Genomic DNA, 24,259 nt, shown 5'->3' with positions numbered 1-24,259 from the left:
ATACAGCAATGTAAAAATACTCCATACAGGTAGAAGTCCTGCATGAAACAAACTACTTAGGTACATAAGTATTAGCAGCATAATGTACTTAAAAATAGTAAAAGAATGTTTGGTCCCTCTGACTGATATTATATATGACATTAGATTTTTAATACTGAAGCATCAGTGTGTAAGCAGCATGTTACTGTTGTAGCTGCTGAAATATTGGATCATTTAATGAAACTAGACCATGTGAGAAGTGGAAAAAACACCATTTGGCGGAGCTGTTAACAACTTAAAAGACATCTGAAATGTGACACCGACTACACACTGCTTTTTGTAAGACGTCAAAAGCCAAAAAAGTTGGAAACCACTGGTTTCATCTTTAACAATGTGTTGTATTTTAAAAAACTTGTTATATTATTCATTGCATAAAGCTGTCAAATGTAGTGGAGAGTAGAAAGTACAATATTTCCCTCTGAAATGTAGTAATGCAAGTATAAAGTGCATAAAATTGAAATACTGTAGTAGAGGTACCTCAAGATTTTACATTTATACCATAATGTGGATTCCTGATGCAAAACTAGTCTATGTAAGGAGCTTATTAATACACGCGTTCTGTCAAGAGTTCAGCACAAGTAACAAGACCATACACATTAAATTTATGTTTCCAGATTGTTTATTTCAACAATTCCACTGTACAAAAAGTTTAGGAGGAAGCTGCCTGGACTGCCTGGCCTCTCTGCACAGACACCCTGGTGTGAGTCTTGGCCAGATGGTCAGTGAACTCCTGAAACAAGATAGAAAGCCTGTTAATACACAACTTCACCTACATCTTAAAACATTCTAGTAACAAATTGGTCTGATGCTTGTGCTGACCTGGTAGGGAGACTTTGTGAAGACGGTCTCCTTCCAGAGATCAGGGGTCAGGTAGCTGTAAGTCTTGGAGATGGCATCAAAGGTGGCCTTAGCTGGGGAAGGAACAAAAAGTAGATGATTAAGATGGAGCTCCATGTTTTGACAATGTAGCATCTTGTATGGAAAATATACAAATGTTGAGCACTAAAAAGGGGAACAGAAGAGACTATTAAAAAAGTCTTTCTGCCGTGCATTATAATACTCGTTTATTTCTCTCCTGATAACGACAACTACACCACTGCAGAGGTGAAGCTGAGCAGAGCTAGGAGAAAACCAGAAACATACAGCTTTAGACACATAACCATCAGCTGAATCTTACCAAAGTTGCCGAGGGTGGCAGTGCAGCCTCTTGCGGAGGTGTAACAATCGTCGATACCGGCCATCATGAGCAGCTTCTTGGGCACAGGAGCGGACACAATGCCGGTACCACGGGGCGCAGGGATGAGACGCACCAGGACAGAGCCGCAGCGTCCAGTCACCTTGCAGGGCACGGTGTGGGGCTTACCGATCTTGTTACCCCAGTAACCTCTCCTGACAGGGACGATGGACAGCTTGGCCAGGATGATGGCTCCACGGATGGCTGTGGCCACCTCTTTGGAGCACTTCACACCCAGACCGACGTGGCCGTTGTAGTCACCAATGGCGACAAAGGCCTGTAAAAAAAACAAACAACCCAGAGGCAAACAATGTCACATCTGGACTACTCGCACTATATTAAAAAAAAAAAAAAAAAAACAAAACACTGATAACAAGCCGCCTGTACTACAGAGTTGTCCCTTAAACGCACCTTGAACCTGGTGCGCTGACCGGCCCTGGTCTGCTTCTGGACGGGCATGATCTTAAGCACCTCATCCTTCAGACCAGAACCCAAGAAGAAGTCGATGATCTCAGACTCCTGCAGAAAAACAAAAGATTTCAGCATTAGATTATGACTTGTTGCAGTTGCCAAAGGAATAAATCTACCCTAGTATAGTGTTGCATTCTTCCAGATAGTGTTAATACATCAGTTTTGAGTCACTCTGATCATAACAGAATTGCAGTTTTTTTTCCTACACCAAGTCCTCAAGTGAGGGGTCTATACAGACAGATGAAGCGACCCTAAATCAAAGTGTTGTTGCACAATCATACAAATGCCAACACTGTTACATAACATGCATGCTAGGTAGTTTTCTAACATACTAACCCTAGTGTTTGCCTCCCATGTATTATCACATAGCCAAGCATCTGTTTTTCTGAAAGATAAAATCACTGATAACCTAGAGGTAGTTGTAATCATCTATGAAGTTTCTTTACATTATTCTGTGTTAAGTACACAACATGTTCATATTTTTCTTATGTTACATAAAACAAGCGACAACAATCAAAACAACTGGGATATACCAAGTCAGAATTATCTCTCAGAGGAACAGATGCTTAACTGAGGTATTCATCAACCACTTATGTGCAATACACTTATCTACATATGTGCAATATAATGTATATTTCTCGAATTTTATTAAATTTCTCTCTCATATATTCTAATTGGAACTAGAGGTCAAAGAAGCCAAATATCGTTGCTTTTAATGTTGCCATCTGCCATGTTGCTGTGCATGTGACAATAAAAGCTCTTGAATCTCTCATATTTAATATAATAATACACATTTACAGGCACTAACTGAGACAAACAATATACAAAATAGTGACAGTAAACCCCTTCAAACTAAGTGGACCATTATGGGGAGAAAACTAACACTTCTTAGCAGCAGGCCTCCCTTTACTCCTCTTTCAGCACTAAAACATGTAATAGTAAACAGTCCATCTGTCATGCATGTGACACAATGCTCACCTTGATGGGCAGAGAGTACAGGTAGATCTCCTCCAGGGACTTGATCTTCATGTCCTTAACAAGGCGGCCCAGCTTGGTGACTGGCACCCACTAAAAGAGAAGGACCACCACCGTTATACAACACTAACGGGTATTCTCTTAGAATATTTACCTGCCGTTACAAACTAATTTCACCAATTAATTGATACTGTAGACTCTTCAGAAAGAAACTTCAGTTACCTCCTTGTCCTCGGACTTGCCGCCCCGGGCACCACGGCCCCTGCCACGGCCTCTGCCGCGTCCACGGCCCCGGCCGCCGCGGCCACCTGCGCCAAAACCTCCGCGAAAACCTCCTCTACCACCGGCGTCGTCCGCCATTTGCTGCAGAACAAAACAAAGATCATAGTTAATATATATTTTGACCGCTAAAGCAACAGAGCGCCTAAATTATATTCTGTCATTTATCGCAGAACACGAGCACCGCCGCCATATTCAACACTGAACACATATCTTCAAAAAGTCAAAATATCTCAAATTCTGCTTCACTACGCTAATAAATGCCGTCAGTATCTTAATATAATATGTTCTTGTGTAGTTTTATAGCAAACATTAATGTGTTTGGCAGGACGATGCGTGAGATAAACGCGGATTTTGACTAGAATGAACAATTCATCGGTCCACTTACGTGATCGTTATAACAGGAAGAAGACCCGAGAGAAGTCTCGCCGGGTTTTATCCTTAGGAATCATCGCGATATTTCCTCCACGAGAAAACGCGCTGACTGCTGCCCACTAGCGACAGGTTTTTTCATCACTGACCAAAAGGTATGATTAAAAACATTCATAAAAAAAGCATTTATTGCTATTCAGTTTCATTTAATTGATACCACGCTGTTTTATTTCCAACATGTCTTATCTGTTTCATTGCTACTGTTGTTTTATTGTTTTATTACAATTATTTTAATCTCATACTAGAGCTATTTTATTCTCTTTTATTTTAAATGTCTTATTGTACTGCTTAATTGTAGTATTTTAATGTTTTAATGATGTAAAGCACCTTGTAACTTTGCTGTATAAAGTTTATTATTATTTATTTATAATATATCAGTTGATAAGAAAGTGTATTATTATTATTATATTATTATATTGCTAACATTAGTAGACATGAATACCCTTTTTATAAAGGAGGAAAAGTGCAGGTGAGTTTTGCATTACTGTGTTGATCAGCATCCTTCATCACTTGTCAACAAGCACAGTCTCCACTCTCCTCTTAAATGATGAATGAAAACAACCTACAGTGTAATGTTATATACTTTATTTACAAAATAGATGAAACAACAGCACAAAATTGGAAGGTGTGTCCAAACTTTCGACTGTTACCGTACCTACCTACATCTTCAAACACACACCTTCAAAGAAATGAACACGTGCAGAAATTATACACAGCAGTAGCCAACCAGCAGCAGCAACTAACTTGTCCCTCAGCAGTTGCTGTTGTTGCTACTTGGAGTCCCACCGGAGCTGCCGCTGCTCTCTCCGGCGTCCTCCTCCTCCACCTCGTGCAGGTCGTCCATCACCTCCAGGCTCTCACAGATCAGCCCTATCTGTCTCTTCATGTGGGCCATGGTGCTCTGCATCCTCCTCATCTTCCTCTGCAGGGCAGTGGCGATGGCCCTGTGGTTCCTCTGCCTGGCTTCGTACTCCTGCCTCAGCTGCTTGTAGCAGTTGTGTTGAGCCTCGGTGCGGTGGGAGAGTATCGTGCCACAACCCATGTGGCAGGGCTGGCGCCAGTGGTCACAGTGGCGTGCGTGGGTGTCCAGGTCCCTGCGGAGGAGCTGTGCGCGACAGCCCTGGTACGGGCAGGGGATGAGCTCGTACAGACAGCTCATGCTGTGGCAGTACTGCTCTGAGAGGGGGAAGGTCTCTGCACAACCACGGATCTCATTCTTACACTAAGAAGAGACCACACAAACTAATCAATAGCTAGAAAAAGACATTAATCACATAAATGCTTACAGAATTAGAGAATTCACTCAATCTTTCTTAACTACAAGTACTGTTTGAAGACTGTTATTATCAAACAGATGTGATATTACTGGTGTTGAGAACAACTTAGGCAAAATTAGTTACTGAACAGATGACTGTTGCTTAGAGCTTAAATGATAAGTCAATTAACTGATTAGTTGGTTGACAGAGGTTAATCAACAATCATTCTGACAAGCTATTTCGGGTTTTGGACTATTAGTCATTGTGAAAGGTCACTCCTCTACCTTTTCACTGGGTCTTTGCTCCCAACATTACTAGTGTTTTTTTTTTTTTTTAGAGTTTTGTGATGGTAGGGCAGATTGTCTGCTTAATCAGTGATAGTGACAAGTGTATCATTAGCCGCACTAAGCAGTGAGTCTCTGGGCTCTGTCAAGTTGAGGTCAGAAGCATAAAACTGTTCTTTAGTAAATGACATTCTGTATAATAATAATATAATCTGTCAGCAGTAAAAGAGAAATTCTACATCAATGTTCTACGTGTTTTGAAAGCTTTGTATCAGTCTAGCTCACCCTGTGGTAACCTCAGTAGATGGTATGTTTTAGTTAGGTGAGGCTGAGAAGGTACAAGACCAAACACTGGTAGCAGCTTGATGTGAGGCTGCAGATTATATGTTTGTTCTTTGCTTCAGCTTAGTTTAGGTTCATTTTTGCCTCTGTTTCATCAATATTTTTGTCAATAAATATCACTATTTCTTGCATATACTCCTGCCTGCCGGCCTGCTCAATTAACATCCCTTTAAAAGTTTCCAGTGCCAAATAACATCTTCTTTATATGGGGCAGCAGCACTACAGTCAGACAAAACAAGACAATTATAGACTCTCAGAACTAGCGATGGACATTTTCCATTATTTTATGACACTGAAAAGATTGAATGATTAATCAGTTGACTAAAAAATATTCAGTAGATTAATTGATAATGAAAATAATCATTAGTTGAGGTTACAGACAGTCACCATTTAAGGGCCAAAGTGACATCTTGACTGTAACCTTTACAATATGATATGAATAGATATGAATATGCCCTGTATCAACACGTTGACATGGCCTGATAAAATCTACAATAAGCCACTGGGCAACCTGTATATATACAGCCACTTAATTATAATAATAAGAGATGTCATGATAACTACAAACGTGTACAAATGTGTACAGATTCAACTCTCCTCCTATTCTCAGTTTCCTACCTTGATCTTCATGCGTCCAATAGATTTGCTCAGCTTGAACATGACAAAGATCAAGCTTGGGTTCACTGGCTTTCTACAGCAGGGGCAGGTCTCCTGTCTGAAGAGGATAAATGATGTTGATGTTCTACTGTATAGACTAGATATTAATAACAATCCAATACTGTACTTTTTTTTTTTTTTTACAATGTCCAGTGGTATTGATCCATGTTCAGTACCTCTTCAGCCACTGTAGGATGCATTTCTTGCAGAAGATGTGGTGGCATGCAGCTCTTACTGGACACCTGAGGACCCCCTGGCAAATGGTGCAGATCAGATCGTAGTCTGGAGTGTCCACAAACAGCTCCACATCATAGCCCCCGCTCTGTGTTGACACCTCTGGGTCCGCCTGGATGTGGCCAATATAACACTACTTCATTCAGGCTCATCATAATACACACTTATAATGTATTTCAGGGAGATATTGGGGGTCAGACCTGAGTAGACGGACATATTGTGACACTTAATGCAACAACAGGTAAATCAACGGGTAAATATTCTTTCAACAGCTGTAAACCACGACTCTACAGCTGCCTACAAGCATCCATAGTGTTTCCAACATAAAGGCAGGAGATGACAAAACAGAATTGTTCTGGAAAGTCATATGACTGATCACATGATTAAAGAAAACAGCCACAATCCTTCTGTTTGTATTCTTTTTCTTCAGAAAATAAGATGAGATCACTTTAAAATACTTGGAAGCACATCAAATTGGCCAAGAGTTACTTAATTGTCATTGTTAGTTAATTCAAATATTGAATAAAAAGTACCACGATATACAGTAGCTACATACAAGACTATAGCCTCTACAATTTAAGCTTCGAAAAACAAAAATCACGTCAAGTTCCCATAAAGCCTAAAATATGTAGACTACGTGTAAAAGTTTCAAGTATCTGTCAATAGATGTGAGACATAAAACCTAGATTACAAAAATAAACAGAAGTTGTCTGCTACTCACCATGATAATCCCCTTCCCTCACCGTGTTTCCATTCCCGGTGCTGCTTTACTCCATATCGGTCCCCTCACATGTCACACACAGAACACACACCCGCGTTATCAATGCAACACACACATGAACATTCCTGACAAAACATGAAGGAGGGTTCGTGTGTGTGTGTTTGTGGGTGTGTGTGTGTGTGTGTGCGGACAAATGACAACAGTAAATTATATAAACGAAGGGAGATAATGGCTCTCATGAAGCGCGTCCTTTCCCTGCTGTTCTAGCATCAAAGCACAGCCTCCACATGTCAAACAGGAGCTTCTTTTTTTAACATGAATAGCTCAGCAGCGTTTATTGTTTTGAGCCACAGTGACGAATTGTATGACCACAGAACATGCACGCATTTTAATTTTAAATTTGATTTTCCACAAACTCTCAGTTTATATGATTTATGATATGAAAATCGATCTAATTAGGCTCAATATTGACAATAGAAATTAGATTTTTTCAACGTTGTGAGCAAAAAACCACTTGGCCAATCACAGCTCCGTGCGCTCGGATGACGTACAAAGTGCGCGACTCTTCCTATCAACATGCGGGATGGATGTGTTGACTGTAGCCAACGTGCGAAGTGAGAAATAAGTCATTTACACCACTGTAATAGCCGAAATATCCCGGGGTTGGCATTTTTATCGCGAGCAAGATGGCAAATACAAATCTTCAGTTCAAAACAAAGTAAGTTTTCGTTGCACCGCACGTGCAGGTTGTTGGCTGGCTAACACAAGCTAAGCTACATGTGTTTTTACTGTCATTTAAAGTAGCCACGACTTACCCTCCTATTTCCGTTATTTTCCCACAGTTATGATGTTTCTAGCAAGATTGAGCCTTTTTATAAAGGAGGAAAAGTACAGGTGAGTTTTGTGCTTTGTGTTTTGTGTCTCAAGTGTCTCTATGTTGCTGACATTAGTGTGTATTACCTGGTGGACCAACCTAAATCATCTCAAAGAGGCACTGTGCTGATTTAGCATTGAACTTCCAGAAAGTTTGGGGACTTGTGAGGGACAGATTTTTTCAAGAGTGGTCAAAGTGATGCAGCAGAGGCTGAGATATCCTGACTTTTTAGTCGCTGGTCCAAGACAAGCTCCAAAAACACTGGATCCTAAATTTCCCCTGATGCAACTCAACATTACTTGTATCATTAAACTTTCCTTGCTTGATAAATGTCCATGCCATTCAAACTCCACACCCTCAATCTGTGATCCATGATTTATTTTATAAAAGCATATCAGGCTGCAACTAATCATTATTTTTATTAGCAATTAATCTTGTGATTATTATCGTTTGGTCTGTGAAATGTTAAGAAATAGTGGAAAATATGCCAGTTACCATTTCTTAGAGCCTACAGTGATGCTTTTGATTTTCTTGTTTTGTCCAACCAACAGTCCTGAATCTTAAGATATTAAATTGACAGTTATATACGTTGAGGAAAAACAGCACAATTAATTGTTTATCAAAATAGTTGCTGATTATTGATTAATTGTTGCATCTATAAAGGTGTAGTATCCTAAGCTCAAGACAATGATTTTGATGACATTATAATGACATTACACTGATTATTTTCTCAAGATCTTAATACACTCCAGAATCAATGGGACAGTGGACTTTCATGTGGTTCTGTTTATATAACATTGTGCGTGTGCACAGGTAGACATGTTCACATGTATTCAGTTTATATGCTCAGTCTGGGCAGTCATACATTTTGAGATTCACACTGCAGATAGCAGAATTTACATCACATAGACATTGAAAGCATAATTTGAGTTTTAGACAAAGCTCATTACACAACTCTTCACGATTTAAATAGTTTCCGCGTGACTAGTGAACTGACTTTGATGTGTAAAATCAGCACACTGCCTCTTTAGTTTTTGATTAACCTGTTGTTTTTCAGATCAGCAAAGATGAGAAGTACATTTTTTGCACCTGTGCATCCCGTGTCAATGTTTTGGAGATCAGCACAGGAAAGATCGTCCACAGCATTGAACACGTGAGTCCAGAACCATTTCATGCATTTTGTACATGTTTATTTATCTTTAGAGCCTTTTTATCATATCTGCCCATACTGTGATTGCAGGATGATCAAGAGGACATCACATCATTCGCACTCAGCTGTGATGATGAGGTAAGCAAACACCTGAATCGCCTGATTACCTCACACAAACAAACGTCATGGTGTAAACATTTTTAATATCAGCATGTAGAATATTCATTATGTCTCTGTGTCTCTCTACAGCTGCTGGTAACAGCAAGCAGGGCCCTGCTGCTGAAGCAGTGGGACTGGAAGCAAGCTCAGTGTACGCGCTCCTGGAGGGCCATTCACACTGTGCCAGTAGCCAGCATGACCTTTGACTCCACCTCCACGCTCCTGGCCACAGGTCAGCCAGCACACAACTAATGACAATCAGTTTAGACTTTCATGGCGCTTGTTTCTGTGTGATTCTGCTACATGGACATTACACAGTTTGCAGAGTTTGTCTTCTTGTTGTTTTGCAGGTGGCTGTGACGGCACTATAAAGCTTTGGGATGTGGTGAAGCAGTACTGCACCCACAACCTTAAAGGGTCATCCGGTGTTGTGCAGTAAGTCAAGATATCTATGAACTAGAAATGCTGTGAATAATGTGCATGTACAGAAGCTGTTTTTTGGTTTAACTAAATTACACTACTACACTACAATCAGCCAAGGGATAAGATTAGTGAGTCACTCCTGGACAGGCCGGGGTATTGTTTGCATATACAATACTTGAGTTAATATAATAATGATAATAATAAACTTTGTTTATGTAGCTCCTCTCATACACAAAATGCTGCTAAAAGTGCTTAACAGATTAAATAAAGAAAATCAGTGACTGTTTAAATTGGTAAAACATTAAGATATATTTTAAAAGAGGAAAGAAGTACAATAGTAAACTATTAAAAATATAAGTAAAACAGTAGTGTGTGTGTTTGTATAACAACAATTATCATTACCATAACCACTTACACCGTTACCATCTTAATAATTGTGATCCTGTAAGATTGAGCAGTAGTGTATAAAATCAAGAAATGGCAGTGAACTGGTAAAAATAGTTTCTAGATAAAAGCACTTTTTTATTTAGTTTAAAATTGGATAAAATTTAATTTTAAATCAGGAACTATATGATCAAAGAACAGATAGATTACGTATCTGTCCAGACATTCGATGCCTTTGTTATGGACACGTTGTTGTCTGTATTAAAAAAAGTATTAAGGTTTGATACCCAGTCCTATTCCTGCAGCCTTATTGAGCTGAAGAAACAACTGAGTGTTTCATGAACAGAGCTGCTCTAATTCAACCAGTGTAACAGGTTTACAGTCAGTTTGAATGTCACAGGTGCTGCCATGTTGCAGGACATTTCCAGAATACACCAGGATTGCACATACAATGGCCTTTATTTCAAATAAGACAGTAGATTAATCATACATATTTATTAGTCACCATCAAACACATTATAGTCTCTATATAGTACATTGAACAACCAGATGGAGGGCATGAAGGATATGAGAGAATGGCTTTTGGTTGAATTTGGCATGATCAGAGGATTTGTAATAAATCTGTAACATATGTAAAATAATGTAATATATATAATCATCCTTGTGTGTGTCTGCAGCCTGGTCGAGTTTCACCCAGATATCAACAGACTGCAGCTATTCTCCTCGTCTCTGGACTGCGGCATTCGGCTGTGGGACTTGCGCTCCAGCCAGTGTGTGTGTGTGCTGCAGAGCCACTACAGCGCTGTCACGTCTCTCAGTTTCAGCGCAGATGGCGGCACCATGATCAGGTACTGTAAAATCAGCCACTCAGTGGATGGGTACATCAAAGTTGTGTTAAATCAAATCTTGAGCATTTGGCATTTTCTGGGTCTCTAATGTTGTGTGTTTTACTTTTTCATGCCTGTAACTGTGTGCTAATCTTTATTTGTAGTTCTGGCAGAGATAAGATCTGCACAGTGTGGGATCTGAAGAGCCAGAAAGCCAAGAGAACTGTACCGGTCTATGAGGTAAATCGCTAATGGATGCTAATGTATTATTTGAACATCATCCTAACAGACCAAATCTTCATTCAGTCATCATGCGCTGCAGCTACATTTGTTCATTTCCGTGTGTTGCCTTTGTGTCCAGGCTGTGGAGGGTGTTGTGCTGCTGCCTCAGAAACAGGACTTCTCTCAGATCGGAGTAAAGAGCAAAGACTTACATTTCATCACAGCTGGCAGCAAAGGTTTGGCTCCTGCACCGTCTCGAGAACTGAATCTGTGTTCGCTCACTTTCTGTCACTCACCTCTTCTCCCTTCCTCACTGCAGGTGTGTTGAGAGTGTGGGAGGCCAGCACGGCGCGCTGTGTCTACACCCAGACCCTCCCCTCCACCCTCAGCCCCATCTCTGAGGACGAGGAAGAAAAGGACGACGACCCCCGCAGCTTAGTGTACCTGCTTCACCTGCCTGCCTCCTCCAGACTGGCCACAGTCACTGCAGAGCACAACATACTGCTCTACCAGCTGCCCGGTCTCACCACACAGCAACAGGTGGGTACTGGGAAGAAACCTGTACCAGTACCAGTGCTAATATTTATTGTTGTCAGACTGCCAATATATGTGCCAGTATATATTAGTAAGTCATTTTTAACGTTGTTTCTCTGTTTGCTCCCCCTCTCCATCCTCCCCTTGCAGTTTGTGGGTTACAGCGACGAGGTGCTGGACGTGAAGTTTCTGGGTAAAGGTGACAGCCACATCGTGGTGGCCACTAACAGCTGCCAGATCAAGGTGTTTGAGCTGCTCACCAACAGCTGCCAGATCCTCTACGGACACACAGGTCAGTCGCCAGCAGAGGGCAGCAGGTGTATGTTTATACCTATGTGTGACACATACTAGTGTGTTTATTAATTTTGCAGAAGAGCTGAAAGTTATCTATGGTAGTCTGTGTTGCTAGAGTGAGGACGTGTTGTCCTAAAGAAATGCACTTGTGCAACTTTTCTAAACACATGTCAACCTCACCTAACTAGTAATATTGGTAAAACAGGCATATTTAGGTCTATTTTTGCAATGTTGACTGTTGTTTCTAAAAGTTGCAGTAGTTTCTCAATGACTGGAAATAAATGAGTGACTGGAAATGAAAATCTGTGAGGGGAAAAAAAAAAGCTGAAAAATGTTAGTTAGTGTGCTGTCTGTTTTTTATCATAAAGTGAATAATAATAATAATAATAATAATAACCTTTTTATTTGTAGAGTAAACTTGCACAGTGCTTCACAATCCAAAAGGCAATTGAATAAATGGAAAATTCATTTCTAAATATTTTTGATTATATAGTGTAGTGTAATTTTAAGGTAATGGAATAATATAAAGCTTTCATACCACTCAACTAATAAATTAAAAACACTTATTAAAGGTTGAAGACAGGCTCCATAAATGATGGCAGAATTAGTGAAAATGAAAGTTGTCATTAGTGCAACTAAAATCCAAAGAATTCAGATGCTAGACAGTCAGGGTTTATGATTAACCTCTTAAACTCCACAAGGACGCCAGCGCCTCGGCCAACATTACTGTCTTTCAGAGGCTGTAGTGGGTTTAAAGTTTTAAAGCCAGAGTGAAGATCACTTGAAACTAGAAGACCTAAGGCATCCATTGGTACCAACCATGTCATCCTAACTTGTTGGTAAGGGGAATAAATAACGCTCCAAAGTTAGGCTAAATTTTGGCGAGCGAAAAACTGGCATGGCCATTTTCAAAGGGGTCCCTTGACCTCTCACCTCAAGATATCTGAATAAAAATGGGTTCTATGGGTTCCCACGAGTCTTCCCTTTACAGACATGCCCACTTTATGCTAATCCCAAGCAGTTTTAGGCAAAAATCATGCAGTTTTTTGCATGCAGTATAAATGTGTTATTTTCACCTATTCTAAAAATGGTGTATTTGAATATTTCTGCATACTGGGGTCCCTAAACAGTTTTGGAATTGCATAAATTTAGTATGACTGGAAAGCTGAGACTCTTGTGGATTCAATGAGCCCAAATGTATTCATGTGTGATGATGTTAATTCCCATAGTAGCCATTTCATTGTAGTGAGACCATTTTTTAACACTTGACCTCACTGTATAAAATGACCTATTGTGACCTCAAGGACAGTCACATCCTCATGAAACTTTGCAACCACAAACTAGAGACCTAGAGCAATCAGGGGATGTATGGCTCTTCTAGGTATATTGACAATTAGGGGGTTTCTGAGGAATTACCAGAACAGAAGTACTCGCCATCCAAAAAATGCTGAAAAATGCAATTCTTACAGAAATCTCCAAATGTCAAAGGTTTTTGATACTAAATCACAGCATGAATTTTTCTGTGGTGTTCCTCAAAGTCTTGGTGTCGCAATATGGTATTTTGGAGGGATTTTTGACCATTTTTATCAATTCTCGATTGGCCAAAAATGGTTCAATTTTACACCAAATCTGTGTAATAAATGGTATCAACCCAAAAATTGCTTCAACAACTTATGAGACATAATTGATCATGGGAATGGCCATCATAATGTTCTAAACCGTTACATACTCTAAACTTTCAAAATTTAAATATGCGTCTAACCAAAACACAATGCTCATTACAGATTTATGACTAGTAAAACTTGACACACAGTGCTGAGCTGCACCTCAAATTAATCTTCATGATGTATACCACTTCTATGTGACATATACTGTTGACCTGTTATCTCCCCTTAAACATCCCCTGCCCTTCCCAAAAAAGAACAAAAAATGTGTCGATGGTAGGGAGGGGGGAGTGGAAGAGGTTAGAAATAAAAAAAATGTTGGTGAGCAGGTCTGATAACTGCTTATCTTTCCTGGCACACTCTACTATGTTTATCTTTTTATCTTCCACAGATACTGTCCTCTCACTGGACGTGTTCAAAAAGGGCTTTCTATTTGCAAGCTGTGCGAAGGTGAGCACACTGCAGACAAGGAAACAATAAATATGTACATTGAACTATGTTTAGACAGGTGGCTCATGCAGATGTTCCGGTTTCAATGCAAAACCATAAATATCAACACATGGACACGATCAAGAGAAGCCATTCTATAAATATTAGAGATTATTAAGCCACATTTATGCCAACAATAACATTAGTATGTTCTGTGTTTGTCTTCAGGACAGGTCAGTGCGTGTGTGGCAGATGGACAGTGACAGTGGGCAGGTTCACTGCGTGGCCCACGGCTCCAGCCACACTAATGTTGTGGGCTCCATCACCTGCTCCAGGTAACACTTCACTTTCCTGCAGTCACACGTGTGTTTTATTATCCCGTGTAGGGACACATATTATAGATTCACTTGGTAAAACTTGAAAAAAGATCAAATTGTTCCTAAATACAAAGGAAATCAGTGTGTTTCTGTACATCTATGTGACAATAATGATGCTCCATCTTTTTATGTCCAGGATGAAGGCATCTTTCATCGTGTCTGGTAGTCAGGACTGTACTGTAAAGGTGTGGGATCTCCCTGCAGACTTGTCTATGGCAGGAGCAGATATACATCAGCTGACCGCCCGCGCCACAGAGAAGGCACACGATAAGGTACAAGAAGGAAAAAACTGCACACAGTTCACCAGGAACAAAAAACTGCAACCATGTGCAGTTGATAGCATGCGCAAAAGAAGCCATATATATACAGTACACACAAAAATGTGTTAAATAGTTTTGTGTTAAATGGAAATCACTAGTTTTGTAGAGTAAAGATGATGAGAAAGAATGATTCACAGCAATGTTTGAATGTCCCAAAGATAAATTCTGCATTAATCCTTTATAAGAAAGCATGTCAGAGATAAGCTTTCAATCAGTGATCAATCAGCTGCAAACCAAACCCAAATCATAGCATAAGATGGCAAACTAAGAGCTCAGCCAAACGTTCAGGGTGTGTCTGCAGATCTTTCATTGGATTTCACCTGAGAAATGCTTCCTCCTCTAGTTGAAAAGCTTTTGTCTGTATGTTATAAAAGCTCTGCTTTGGTTGAACGTTAACACCGAAACAAAGAAAGCAAACATCTGTACTTTAACCTTTTTATTGTTCAATCTCAAAAAGGAACTTTCACAAGCATTTAATATCCTCCATTAATGTACTTCTTTTCAAATCTGAGAAGAGAGAAAAATTTCCATCTCACCAAATGCAGACCGAGCAATGCCAGATTTTAGTATGAACAGGAAAAACTTTACAAAAAATGTTCTAACCTTCAGCTATATATATATATATATATATATATATATATATATATATATATATATATATATATATATATATATTTTTTTTTTTTTTTATGTCCATTATTACACATGGCAGATGTTTTCACCACTCCTCTTCATGGTTATGTTATCAAATGACTATAACATTTTGGTTTGATTGAGGGTCTCAGTGTAGTCTCCCATACAGCTGGCCCTGGTTAATATTTGTGCCTTGCGGTCAAATTGTTTTGTTTTGTATTCATGCTGTCATTTGAGAACAGAAGCAGCAATGGAGCAAATATCCTGTCCAAATGATTCCAATAACGGGCTTTCGCTTTTCAGACTTCCTGGTTTCTTTCATCAGCACTATCACCCTCTTTGACAGCTTTTTCTGTCATTTGAAGAAGGGGTATTGACACCTCATGCCATTGTTCTCTCTCAAAAGGTGTCGCTGCTCTCACAACTTCTTTCTGCCTATTAGCATATAGCCCCGATAATCTTTGTCAGTGCATTTGGACTAATGGTGCAGTCATTCACCAGTGTTTTTACTTGCAGCAGAAATATGTCTGAATTCTCACAAATAGTCTTCTCTTCAGCTAGAAATTGACTTATTAGACTTCAAGAAGCCACTATACTTTATTTTAGTGTGAGTTTAAATTTGAATTGTTTTCGCTGGATCTGCAGATCCTCTGTTACATGTACAATATGCTTAGTTTCCTTTTCCTCCTGCAGCACTGCTGTCACAGCCTTACCTTCCCTGTCTCAAACCTGTTATACAAATACACACATGTTAAAGATCTGTTAGAAGTCTGGTTACATATCTGCAAATCAGATATGAAACCAGGCCAAGAAAGCCAGTTCCTCCAGTGGAAAATATGTCTGTCTAACCTTTCACCTTTACAGGTTCCTGTAATTGCAAAGTATAGAAAGAAGTAGATGAGACCGGTCATTAGATTGTTGATATATAATACCGAAAAGCCAACTCAGATGCATATATTAATAAAAAACTCAGTATAGCATTTATATATATGTTTTTGTGAGTATTCTCTCTCTTTTGCACGCACACACAGGTGAATCAGTTTCCAGTTTCCAAAAAACTTTTCAGTCAGGTGAAACTGGAGGCAATGTAGTGAAAGGGAATTTTTAAACATCTGTTTCTCTTGAAATTGCAATTTCTGATCCACCCTTCAATTTCTCAATATCAGTTTCCCAGCACTGTCTCCTTTTTTTTCTACTGAATTTCCTCCTTCACAATTATATATTTCTTAGGATCTGATCAACTGTTAATCCGTTAATCTGATCAAAAGTTAATCCTCATTTCCTCATCCCCTCCCTGGCTGCTTGTCTAGGATGTCAATAGCGTTGCAGTCTCGCCCAATGACAAGCTGCTGGCATCAGGCTCCCAGGACCGCACGGCCAAGCTGTGGTCCTTGGCGGGGGAGGGGACCGTGGGCCTGCTGGGGGTGTTTCGGGGCCACCGTCGCGGCGTCTGGGCCGTCTGCTTCTCTCCTGTGGACCAGGTGCTGGCCACCTCCTCTGCAGACGGCACCACCAAACTGTGGAGCCTGCAAGACTTCAGCTGCCTGAAGGTGGGCTGTGATATTAAGAGTGCATGTATCATTTGAGTGCAGAGTATCATTTATCACTGGAAAGGATAACTGAGTGCATACAAGTTCCATTTCTTATAAGTGTCCTCCTTTTGCAAAGCTTTACGTCATATTAACACACTACTAATATCTCTCAATTCAACAGGAAATGTTCTGTGGTGTTGCACCAGAGTAATTATGATTATATATATTAAGATAACAATAGACACGTTGTTAGTTAAGGTTAATTAGCTCTCTTCCCATAGCTGACTGTAATTTTGAACAGAGATTGTTTTTGTCTGTGAAGTAGAAATGATGTGATTGTTTTTTTTATTTCTTTTCTTCTGTTTAGACATTTGAAGGGCACGATGCATCAGTTTTGAAGGTCATCTTTGTGAGTCGAGGCACTCAGCTGCTCACTAGGTAACCCCGCCTACCTCTCATGCAGAATATTTCATAGAAGTACATGCACAAAATAATGCACACGCTATTGCAGATACATTTGAAAATACATCTTTTTTTTCTCTCTCTTCATTCTGGTTTGCATTGACGGGCTTAATTTGAAAACTCCTCCCAGCTGATTTAAAAAGCAACGTCACATTGTGCTGTTGATCAGGAAAGCTAAGCTCTCATACACTTATGCATGCTTATCATGCTATCTCAAACGTCTAATTGTCATGCTAGATGTCTGAGACTAACCACCATTTGTCACGCTTGCTTTCCAGTAAGACTGAGGAATGTGAAACCAAAGCTATGCTTTGAAAATTAGGCTTCCGACCCAAGTGACCTATTAATCCTATTTAAAAGGAATTAAAGCATTTTTCTGTTGTTTTGGTGTTTTACTGAAGCAAACCTTCCGTCCCAAGTCCATAGTACATTCTAATAGTATACGATATGTACTATATACTTTATAGCATACTGTTTTTAGTAGTATACAAGAAATCAGTTTACTTTTATAGTGTGCTGAGCCAAAGCAATCTAACTATGACTTTAGAATGATGTTGTCAACAATTTTTTTTAAGAAAGACACAGTTTTTGTTCTTGGAGCTGTGTCACCATCATCTATAATTACTTTGACATTTTTCCAGGTGTGAGAAGTTCCTCCATTTCCTTTGCGCATTGCATTGTGCGAGAGTGGGGTTTTTTTTTTTGTTATTTACTTTTTATTAGGTTTTCTTTTAAAGAACACATTACACATATAAACAAAAGTGGTACATATGTGCCAACCAGACACAAAGCACACACTTTAGAGGGAAAGATAAATAAATAAATAAATAAAATAGACCCGTCTCTTAAATAAACAACAAACTATACCTAGATACCGGTATATCTATGCATACATACGTACAGTACATACTGTATACACATATATTCACATACACACCTGCCCTTAAAGTAAGTGTATTACTGTTATAGAAAATCAGGCCTCATAGTTGATGGGAAAGTAGTGTTTCAGTCTGTATACTGACTGTTTTGAGTACACTATACATTGTTTGTAGTGTGGATTCTGGACGCAGCTTATAGTGTCTTTAAATAAAAGTCTCCCTGTTGACACACATTTGTAATCCAACACTCCCAACTGTGCTCCGTCCTCAGTGGCTCAGACGGTTTGGTAAAACTGTGGACCATAAAGACCAACGAGTGTGTGAAGACGCTGGATGCCCACCAGGATAAAGTGTGGGGTCTCCACGCCAGCCGCAAAGATGACAAGATGGTGACCGGGTCAGCAGACTCTAACATCACAGTGTGGCTGGTAAGTGATGGGACTGACAGTCACCTGTTGAATGGACGAGTTCTTGCTGTCCAGAAAATCATTTTTCCAACATTGTTTTTGGCTTGATGCAAAATGCTCATAAATGTTGTTTGGATGTTTTTTAATCACTAAGTAAAAGTTAATAAGATTGAAACACACAAGGCAGGTTGATGAAAGGAAGATCAAGGCAAAAAAATGTATTTAACAGCTCAAAAATCGGTACATTTCAAAAACAGTGTACAGTAATCACTTGACAGTACTCCCAGTGCTGGGATCAGTATTTGCATTTGCCCTCCAGTAATGTCAGCTGGAAGGTTTGGCTCTTTGTGACAGCAAGTTTCCAGTCTGCTGAAGTACCCTTGAGCAAGATATTCAGTCCACATCTTATCTAGCTGGTTATTTTAGCTGAGCTTTCACTCTGACCTCTCTTTGATGGGAGGAAAAAGAAGAATTTCCCCTGCAGGGATCAACACATTATCATAGCAAAAAAAAAAAAAAAAGTTTTCTTCTGTCCACCACTAGGATGTGACTGAAGTGGAGCTAGCAGAGGAGCAGGCCAAGCAGGAGGATCAGATACTCAAGTAAGTTACGCACAACATTATCTTAAAATTGATCAAATGTCACAGGACCTCCGTCTGGAGGGGCGGATAAACACAGTCTCTCCTCCTCTTTTTGTCGGAGGTCAGAGATGCTGCAAGAATCAGTCAGCCGCAGATCGGACCTGCTGCCTGTCTGTCGCCTGATAAATGTTCAGAGACTATGTTAGGCTAAGGTGGAGCTCACTAGGTCACACAGATCAGGCCTAGCAAAGGCCATGTTTGTGCTCTGATATTCTGATAAACATGAGGGAATTTCAGGTTTCAGATCATTGATTATGTGCATTTAATGTATGTAGATGTATCTATCTATCAAATCAATAAATGTGTTTGTAAGCATATTCTAGTCATCGTAGAGTTGTGTATTTTCAGTGTGTATTTTTAGTAAACATGAAGGATCATTATTCAGGTGTTGTAACAAATGTGTACGTGTCTGCCTGTGTATGAACATGTGTGTGTTTCTTGTGTCTGAAGGCAGCAGGAGTTGTCCAACCTGCTCCATGAAAAGAAATATCTGAAGGCTCTGGGCCTCGCCATCTCTCTGGACCAGCCTCACACTGTGCTCACTGTTATCAAAGGTACTTCATGCTAAAACTTTCTCTAACCAGACCTGTCACCAACTGTTTTTCATCACTTTCACCATTTTGATGCTACACAAGTTCCTAATTTATTGTGTAGTGTTTGTTGTTCTGAAGACATTGGATTCCTCGGTACCCAATCCATCTCTGTCCTTCATCTTTTCATCTGCTGTTATCTTGATAAACGTCCTTCTTGTCAATCTGTCATCTGTCGTCGTGGGCGGCTGCCCGGTTTAAGAGTTGAGTCACACAAGCATTGATGCGTGCACCGTGATTGTCTGTGGACTCAAAAAATCTGTTTGTCATCCCCTTTTGTCCTTTCCATTGACACTGAAGAAAAGGCATGTTATTTTACGAAACAAAGTCAAGTGACTGATTTTGTTCATCGGAAGCTGAACAGGACATCACGTCCCATCGTACTATGGCGGCTCAAATGCAGGTGGCAGAAGACTGTTTATAATGTGAATACTATACTCCCAACATTCCTCAGTTACAAATTAAATGGCAATTAAACGGTATTTATGTTCTGATTGTTGCTGTTTGCGTCTCTGCTGACGCTTCAGCAATTATACATTAATTAGATGGGACATCATTCATGTGCTACACCGCAGGGGGATGAATCAGCATCCATCTCATTCAGAGCGTGTCAAACATTGCAGGTTTAACCACAATGCTTTATTCATTCTCGGTTCTGTACGGACAATGCAAAGTGGTATCGATCACACCTAGTCGTGCTCATATGGAGAGCAATATGGACACGATTATAAACAGGTTCCTCAGGTTCCTACATAGTTCCTTCACAAATAACCGAACCCCACAACCATCCGCAGTACCACGATAGTGCAGTTATGTAATCATATGAATATACTGTTACAGACTAAATCAGATTAAGTATCTGCACGCTGCTGTCTCATGAACATTTCTTCCATTATTCTACATGGGCAACATATGATGATCTATGACGACACGTCTCACGTCACTGTGAATTCAGTAATTGGTAATCTACGTGTGATGATAATATGTGATCATTATTACAGTTCTAATATGAACAAATGTACATCGCCCATGTTAACCCTCTTTACTGTCTACTCCTTTGTTCTTGATAAGTTGCTCTCTGTTGTTCTTAGCAATCCGTGAGGTGGAGGATGGCCACAAGCTGCTGGAGAAAACGGTGCTTAAACTTCGCGTGGATCAGAAAGGTAAGAGTCAAAAAGATATCCTTAAACCTTTTTTTAATGATGAAGTACAGAAATAACTAGGAGAACAGTTTAAATGAATAATCTTCTAAAATTGATGACAAGTTTACATTCAGATTAATCTCTGAAACGTATGTCTTAAAAAAAGGCCTGCTGGATGTCAAGTACACATGTATATCATATTTTAACACATGAATGGCTCTGGCTTTATGTGTATGAAATTTATGGTCAATGGTTAATAAAAAAAATTGTGAGAATTTCACAAGCCTGCAGGAAATAACTTGCTTACAAACACAAAACTGGCATCCGGCCCAGATGAACCTTCAACAAGGTGTGGAGAGAATGTCTGTCAGCGGAGAAAATAATAAAGACCAACTCTTTTCTTACCTTCCCTCCCTTTTCCACCTGCACCACCCTGTCACGGCTTCGACCTCACTCAGAGTCGCTCCTGCGGTTCTGTGCGGTGTGGAACACGAACGCCAGGAACTGTCTGAATGCCCAGGCTGTCCTCCGGGTGCTCCTCACACACCTGCCGCCCGAGGAGCTGCTGCAGTACCAGGGTGCACGCACACACCTGGAAGGACTCATCCCATACACAGGTCAGCAGAGGCCATGTGCGCGTGCGCGTGTGTGTTTAAGTGACACAAATGTCATGTGTCAAATCAAAGTTATAGGCCCAAATTACTGTAAAACACTGAATACTGCAACACCCCTCCCCAAACCTTAGACATTGAATGAATCCATCATTAGGAAAAATAATATTTGTGCCTGCCATGATGGCCAGGAATAAAAGATTGAATATTACAAAAGAATGATAAATTGGGATTGCCATTGGGATCAAGAACATAACAAAACAACCATCAGCATGGATGGCAAAAGCTAAAACTTGAACAGGTGCCAAATAAGCTTTTTTAGAAGTCTTTTTAACCTCCTTTGATTGATAAGCGTGTCACATGATTTGAGGGCACACGGTGATATACAAGGTTCAGTAAGAAAGTTCATACACATATAACATTATTACAATTAAGAGCCAATATAAAGAGGACAAGATAGATATTATGGAGTCAAATTTTGTTGTTTGTGTCAAGACTCTGGCAACAGGGTTTTGACTGGAGCATGTGGTGAACTTGACAAACGGGATTTTTAAGTCTGAACACAAGAAAGAGGAAGTATCGGTTCATGAAATGCGGCATACAAAGACTATACTGTAATTTACATGGGCAAAGTGGATGTAAGAATGGCAGTATTGTAAAGAAGTAAGTATGAACCCATCTGAACTGTTTTCTCTTTTCTCTCCCACAGAGAGACACATGCAGAGGATTGGCCATCTGCTGCAGAAGTCCATGTTCCTTAACTACATGTGGCAGAAGATGAGAGTGGCTGGAGCACCATCAGGGTGAGAGAGGTTTAGGGGTGTCACAGTCCAAAACCGAGCAGAGCAGAGAGTGCATTCAGAGTTTTGTCTCGCAATCTGTCCCAGTGTTTATTTTTGGCAAACATTACAAAGAATGAAGTCGATCTTATCAGGGCCTCGCACACAGTAGTAGTTGTGTTTGTTGTTGTCTGATGGGAATCCAGGAAGTGGAAAAGGTCAAATGTTTGCTTCTGAGCAGTATTCTCAGCTTTAAACCAGACATGCTGCCACGTTTTTTTATGTCTACGTGCCAACGATAGCGGCGGCCGGAGGCATTATGTTTGCGGGTTCTCCATCTATCCATCTGTCCCATTCTCATGAGTGCGATGTCTCAGTAGCGCCTTGATAGGATTTCTTCATATTTGGCACAAACGGCCACTTGGACTCAAGGATGAACTGATTAGAATTTGGTGGTCAAATGTCAAGGTCGCTGTGACCTCACAAAACATGTTTTTGGCCATAACTCAAGAATTCATACGCTCATTATGACAAAATTTCACACAAATGTCTAATAGGATAAAATGATGAAGTGATAACATTTTAAATCCAAAAGGTCAAAGGTCACCTTCACTATGACATGGTTGAAGATGTGTGTGTGAAGCATCCACATTTTAGAATTTGTCACTTCCTTGCAGCAACATCCATATCTGAAGCATAGTCGACTGTCATGACTACAACTTTGTGTTATTAAAAAGACAAATACATCTGATTGACAAGAGATGTGACACTGTTTACATAAAAGTTGTGATCAGAATCAGCTTTATTGGCTGAGCATGTCAACACATACAAGAAAAATACACTTAATACCTTTTATTAAATTCCTTCAAAGTCTTTACTACAACTATTATATGAGTCTGGACAGAGATGGATGTAAACTGCAACTTGTCTAGTTGGTGGAGGCAACTGCAAGGCGGTGCTTCTAGTTTTCTTTTCTGTCTGAAGCTTTGTCTTTTTATAAAACTTAAGATCAGGTTTATGAATCTAATCTATGTCAATATATCTTCTCTAGCATGGGCCAAGATGAAGAAATGGATACCACTCCGCTTGAGAAGACCCAGCCTCTATTTATGATTGACAAGGGGAAAGAAAAGGGCAGCAGTGAGGAGAAACAAGACGGAGACGACAGCGATAGCGGACAAGACGAAGATCCAAACTGCCCTGTCGAGGAGATGGAAGACGACGACGATGAGGTCAGCGCCACCAAGAAAGCCTCTGCCAACGTCAGGCGAGCGCAAAACGGAGGGGGCGCCAAAACAAACGGCAACCACCACTCTGAAAGTGAGGAGAGTTCAGAAGAGGAAGATCAAGAAGAGAGGGATCAAACGACAGTAAAAGCGGTGAAATGTCTTCCAGCGTCCTCCACGCCACAGTGCCAGACTTTCACCAGCTGACAGGGGTCACTGAGTTGAACACAGATGACTCACTCCTGGAGTAAAAAAAATCCCCAGGAAATCTTCTTATCTCGGACCATTAGCTGGAGCGACACACTGAATGTGTGTCAGTGCGGGGGGAGAGACGGAGAAACAGGTGTGGAATGATAATTATACAGGTAATGGGCCTCTCCGTGTATTCGCCTCTCAGCAGCTTTCAGTCTCAAACGGTGCACCAGTTCTTCAACTCAGACTTTGAGCAGATTCTGAAGAACACTGTAAACTTAACCACCCTGATTTCTTCAGATAAAATGGACAGTAGGGAGGAAAAGAGGAGGAAGGATAGATAGAAGGAAGAAAGATCAACATTCAGGCTGTCAGTCAGGACCATCCTCCCCTACAGCAAATACCAGCACCCATTGTCTACTTCTGCAATGTTGTGTAGTCCTGATATACCAGCTCTACCACAACAACAACAACAACCACACAAAAGGTCTCTTATATAAGCAAGGATGTTTTTTTATGTCATGACTACAAATGTTTATAAAATAAAAATTTGTTTCCTGTGATTTAAAATGAATAAAAATGTGT

At 40.2% G+C, this 24,259-nt stretch overlaps 3 protein-coding genes across 3 annotated transcripts; 1 reads left to right on the top strand and 2 right to left on the bottom strand.

Moving 5' to 3' along the window:
- Window positions 1-640: 640 nt before the first annotated feature.
- rps2 (ribosomal protein S2) lies at window positions 641-3,118 on the bottom strand. The gene is made up of 6 exons (XM_042392860.1): window positions 2,942-3,118; window positions 2,723-2,812; window positions 1,685-1,792; window positions 1,217-1,550; window positions 859-950; window positions 641-769 (listed from the first exon to the last, which is right to left on the bottom strand). The coding sequence occupies exons 1-6, from the start codon at window positions 3,077-3,079 to the stop codon at window positions 689-691; spliced, it is 843 nt and encodes a 280-aa protein (XP_042248794.1). The 5' UTR covers window positions 3,080-3,118; the 3' UTR covers window positions 641-688.
- An 830-nt stretch (window positions 3,119-3,948) lies between these two features.
- On the bottom strand, window positions 3,949-7,756 carry rnf151 (ring finger protein 151). Its single transcript, XM_042392863.1, has 5 exons — window positions 7,740-7,756; window positions 6,925-6,988; window positions 6,146-6,315; window positions 5,931-6,027; window positions 3,949-4,652 (listed from the first exon to the last, which is right to left on the bottom strand). The coding sequence occupies exons 2-5, from the start codon at window positions 6,925-6,927 to the stop codon at window positions 4,182-4,184; spliced, it is 741 nt and encodes a 246-aa protein (XP_042248797.1). The 5' UTR covers window positions 6,928-6,988; window positions 7,740-7,756; the 3' UTR covers window positions 3,949-4,181.
- Window positions 7,453-24,244, top strand: tbl3 (transducin beta like 3). Its single transcript, XM_042392820.1, has 23 exons — window positions 7,453-7,642; window positions 7,767-7,818; window positions 8,856-8,951; window positions 9,039-9,086; window positions 9,198-9,339; window positions 9,458-9,542; window positions 10,592-10,762; window positions 10,906-10,981; window positions 11,103-11,199; window positions 11,283-11,503; window positions 11,648-11,789; window positions 13,847-13,905; window positions 14,113-14,219; window positions 14,398-14,533; window positions 16,525-16,764; window positions 17,114-17,184; window positions 18,358-18,514; window positions 19,037-19,095; window positions 19,585-19,688; window positions 20,816-20,887; window positions 21,325-21,483; window positions 22,187-22,280; window positions 23,308-24,244. Exons 1-23 carry the CDS (start codon window positions 7,611-7,613, stop codon window positions 23,687-23,689), a joined length of 2,802 nt encoding a protein of 933 aa, XP_042248754.1. The 5' UTR covers window positions 7,453-7,610; the 3' UTR covers window positions 23,690-24,244.
- The last annotated feature ends 15 nt before the right edge of the window (window positions 24,245-24,259 follow it).

The sequence above is a fragment of the Thunnus maccoyii genome, chromosome 18, assembly GCF_910596095.1.
Source record: "Thunnus maccoyii chromosome 18, fThuMac1.1, whole genome shotgun sequence".
Lineage (NCBI taxonomy): Eukaryota > Metazoa > Chordata > Actinopteri > Scombriformes > Scombridae > Thunnus > Thunnus maccoyii.
The sequence above is the reverse complement of the archived record's forward strand: the minus strand, read 5'-3'. Positions and strand labels throughout refer to the sequence as shown.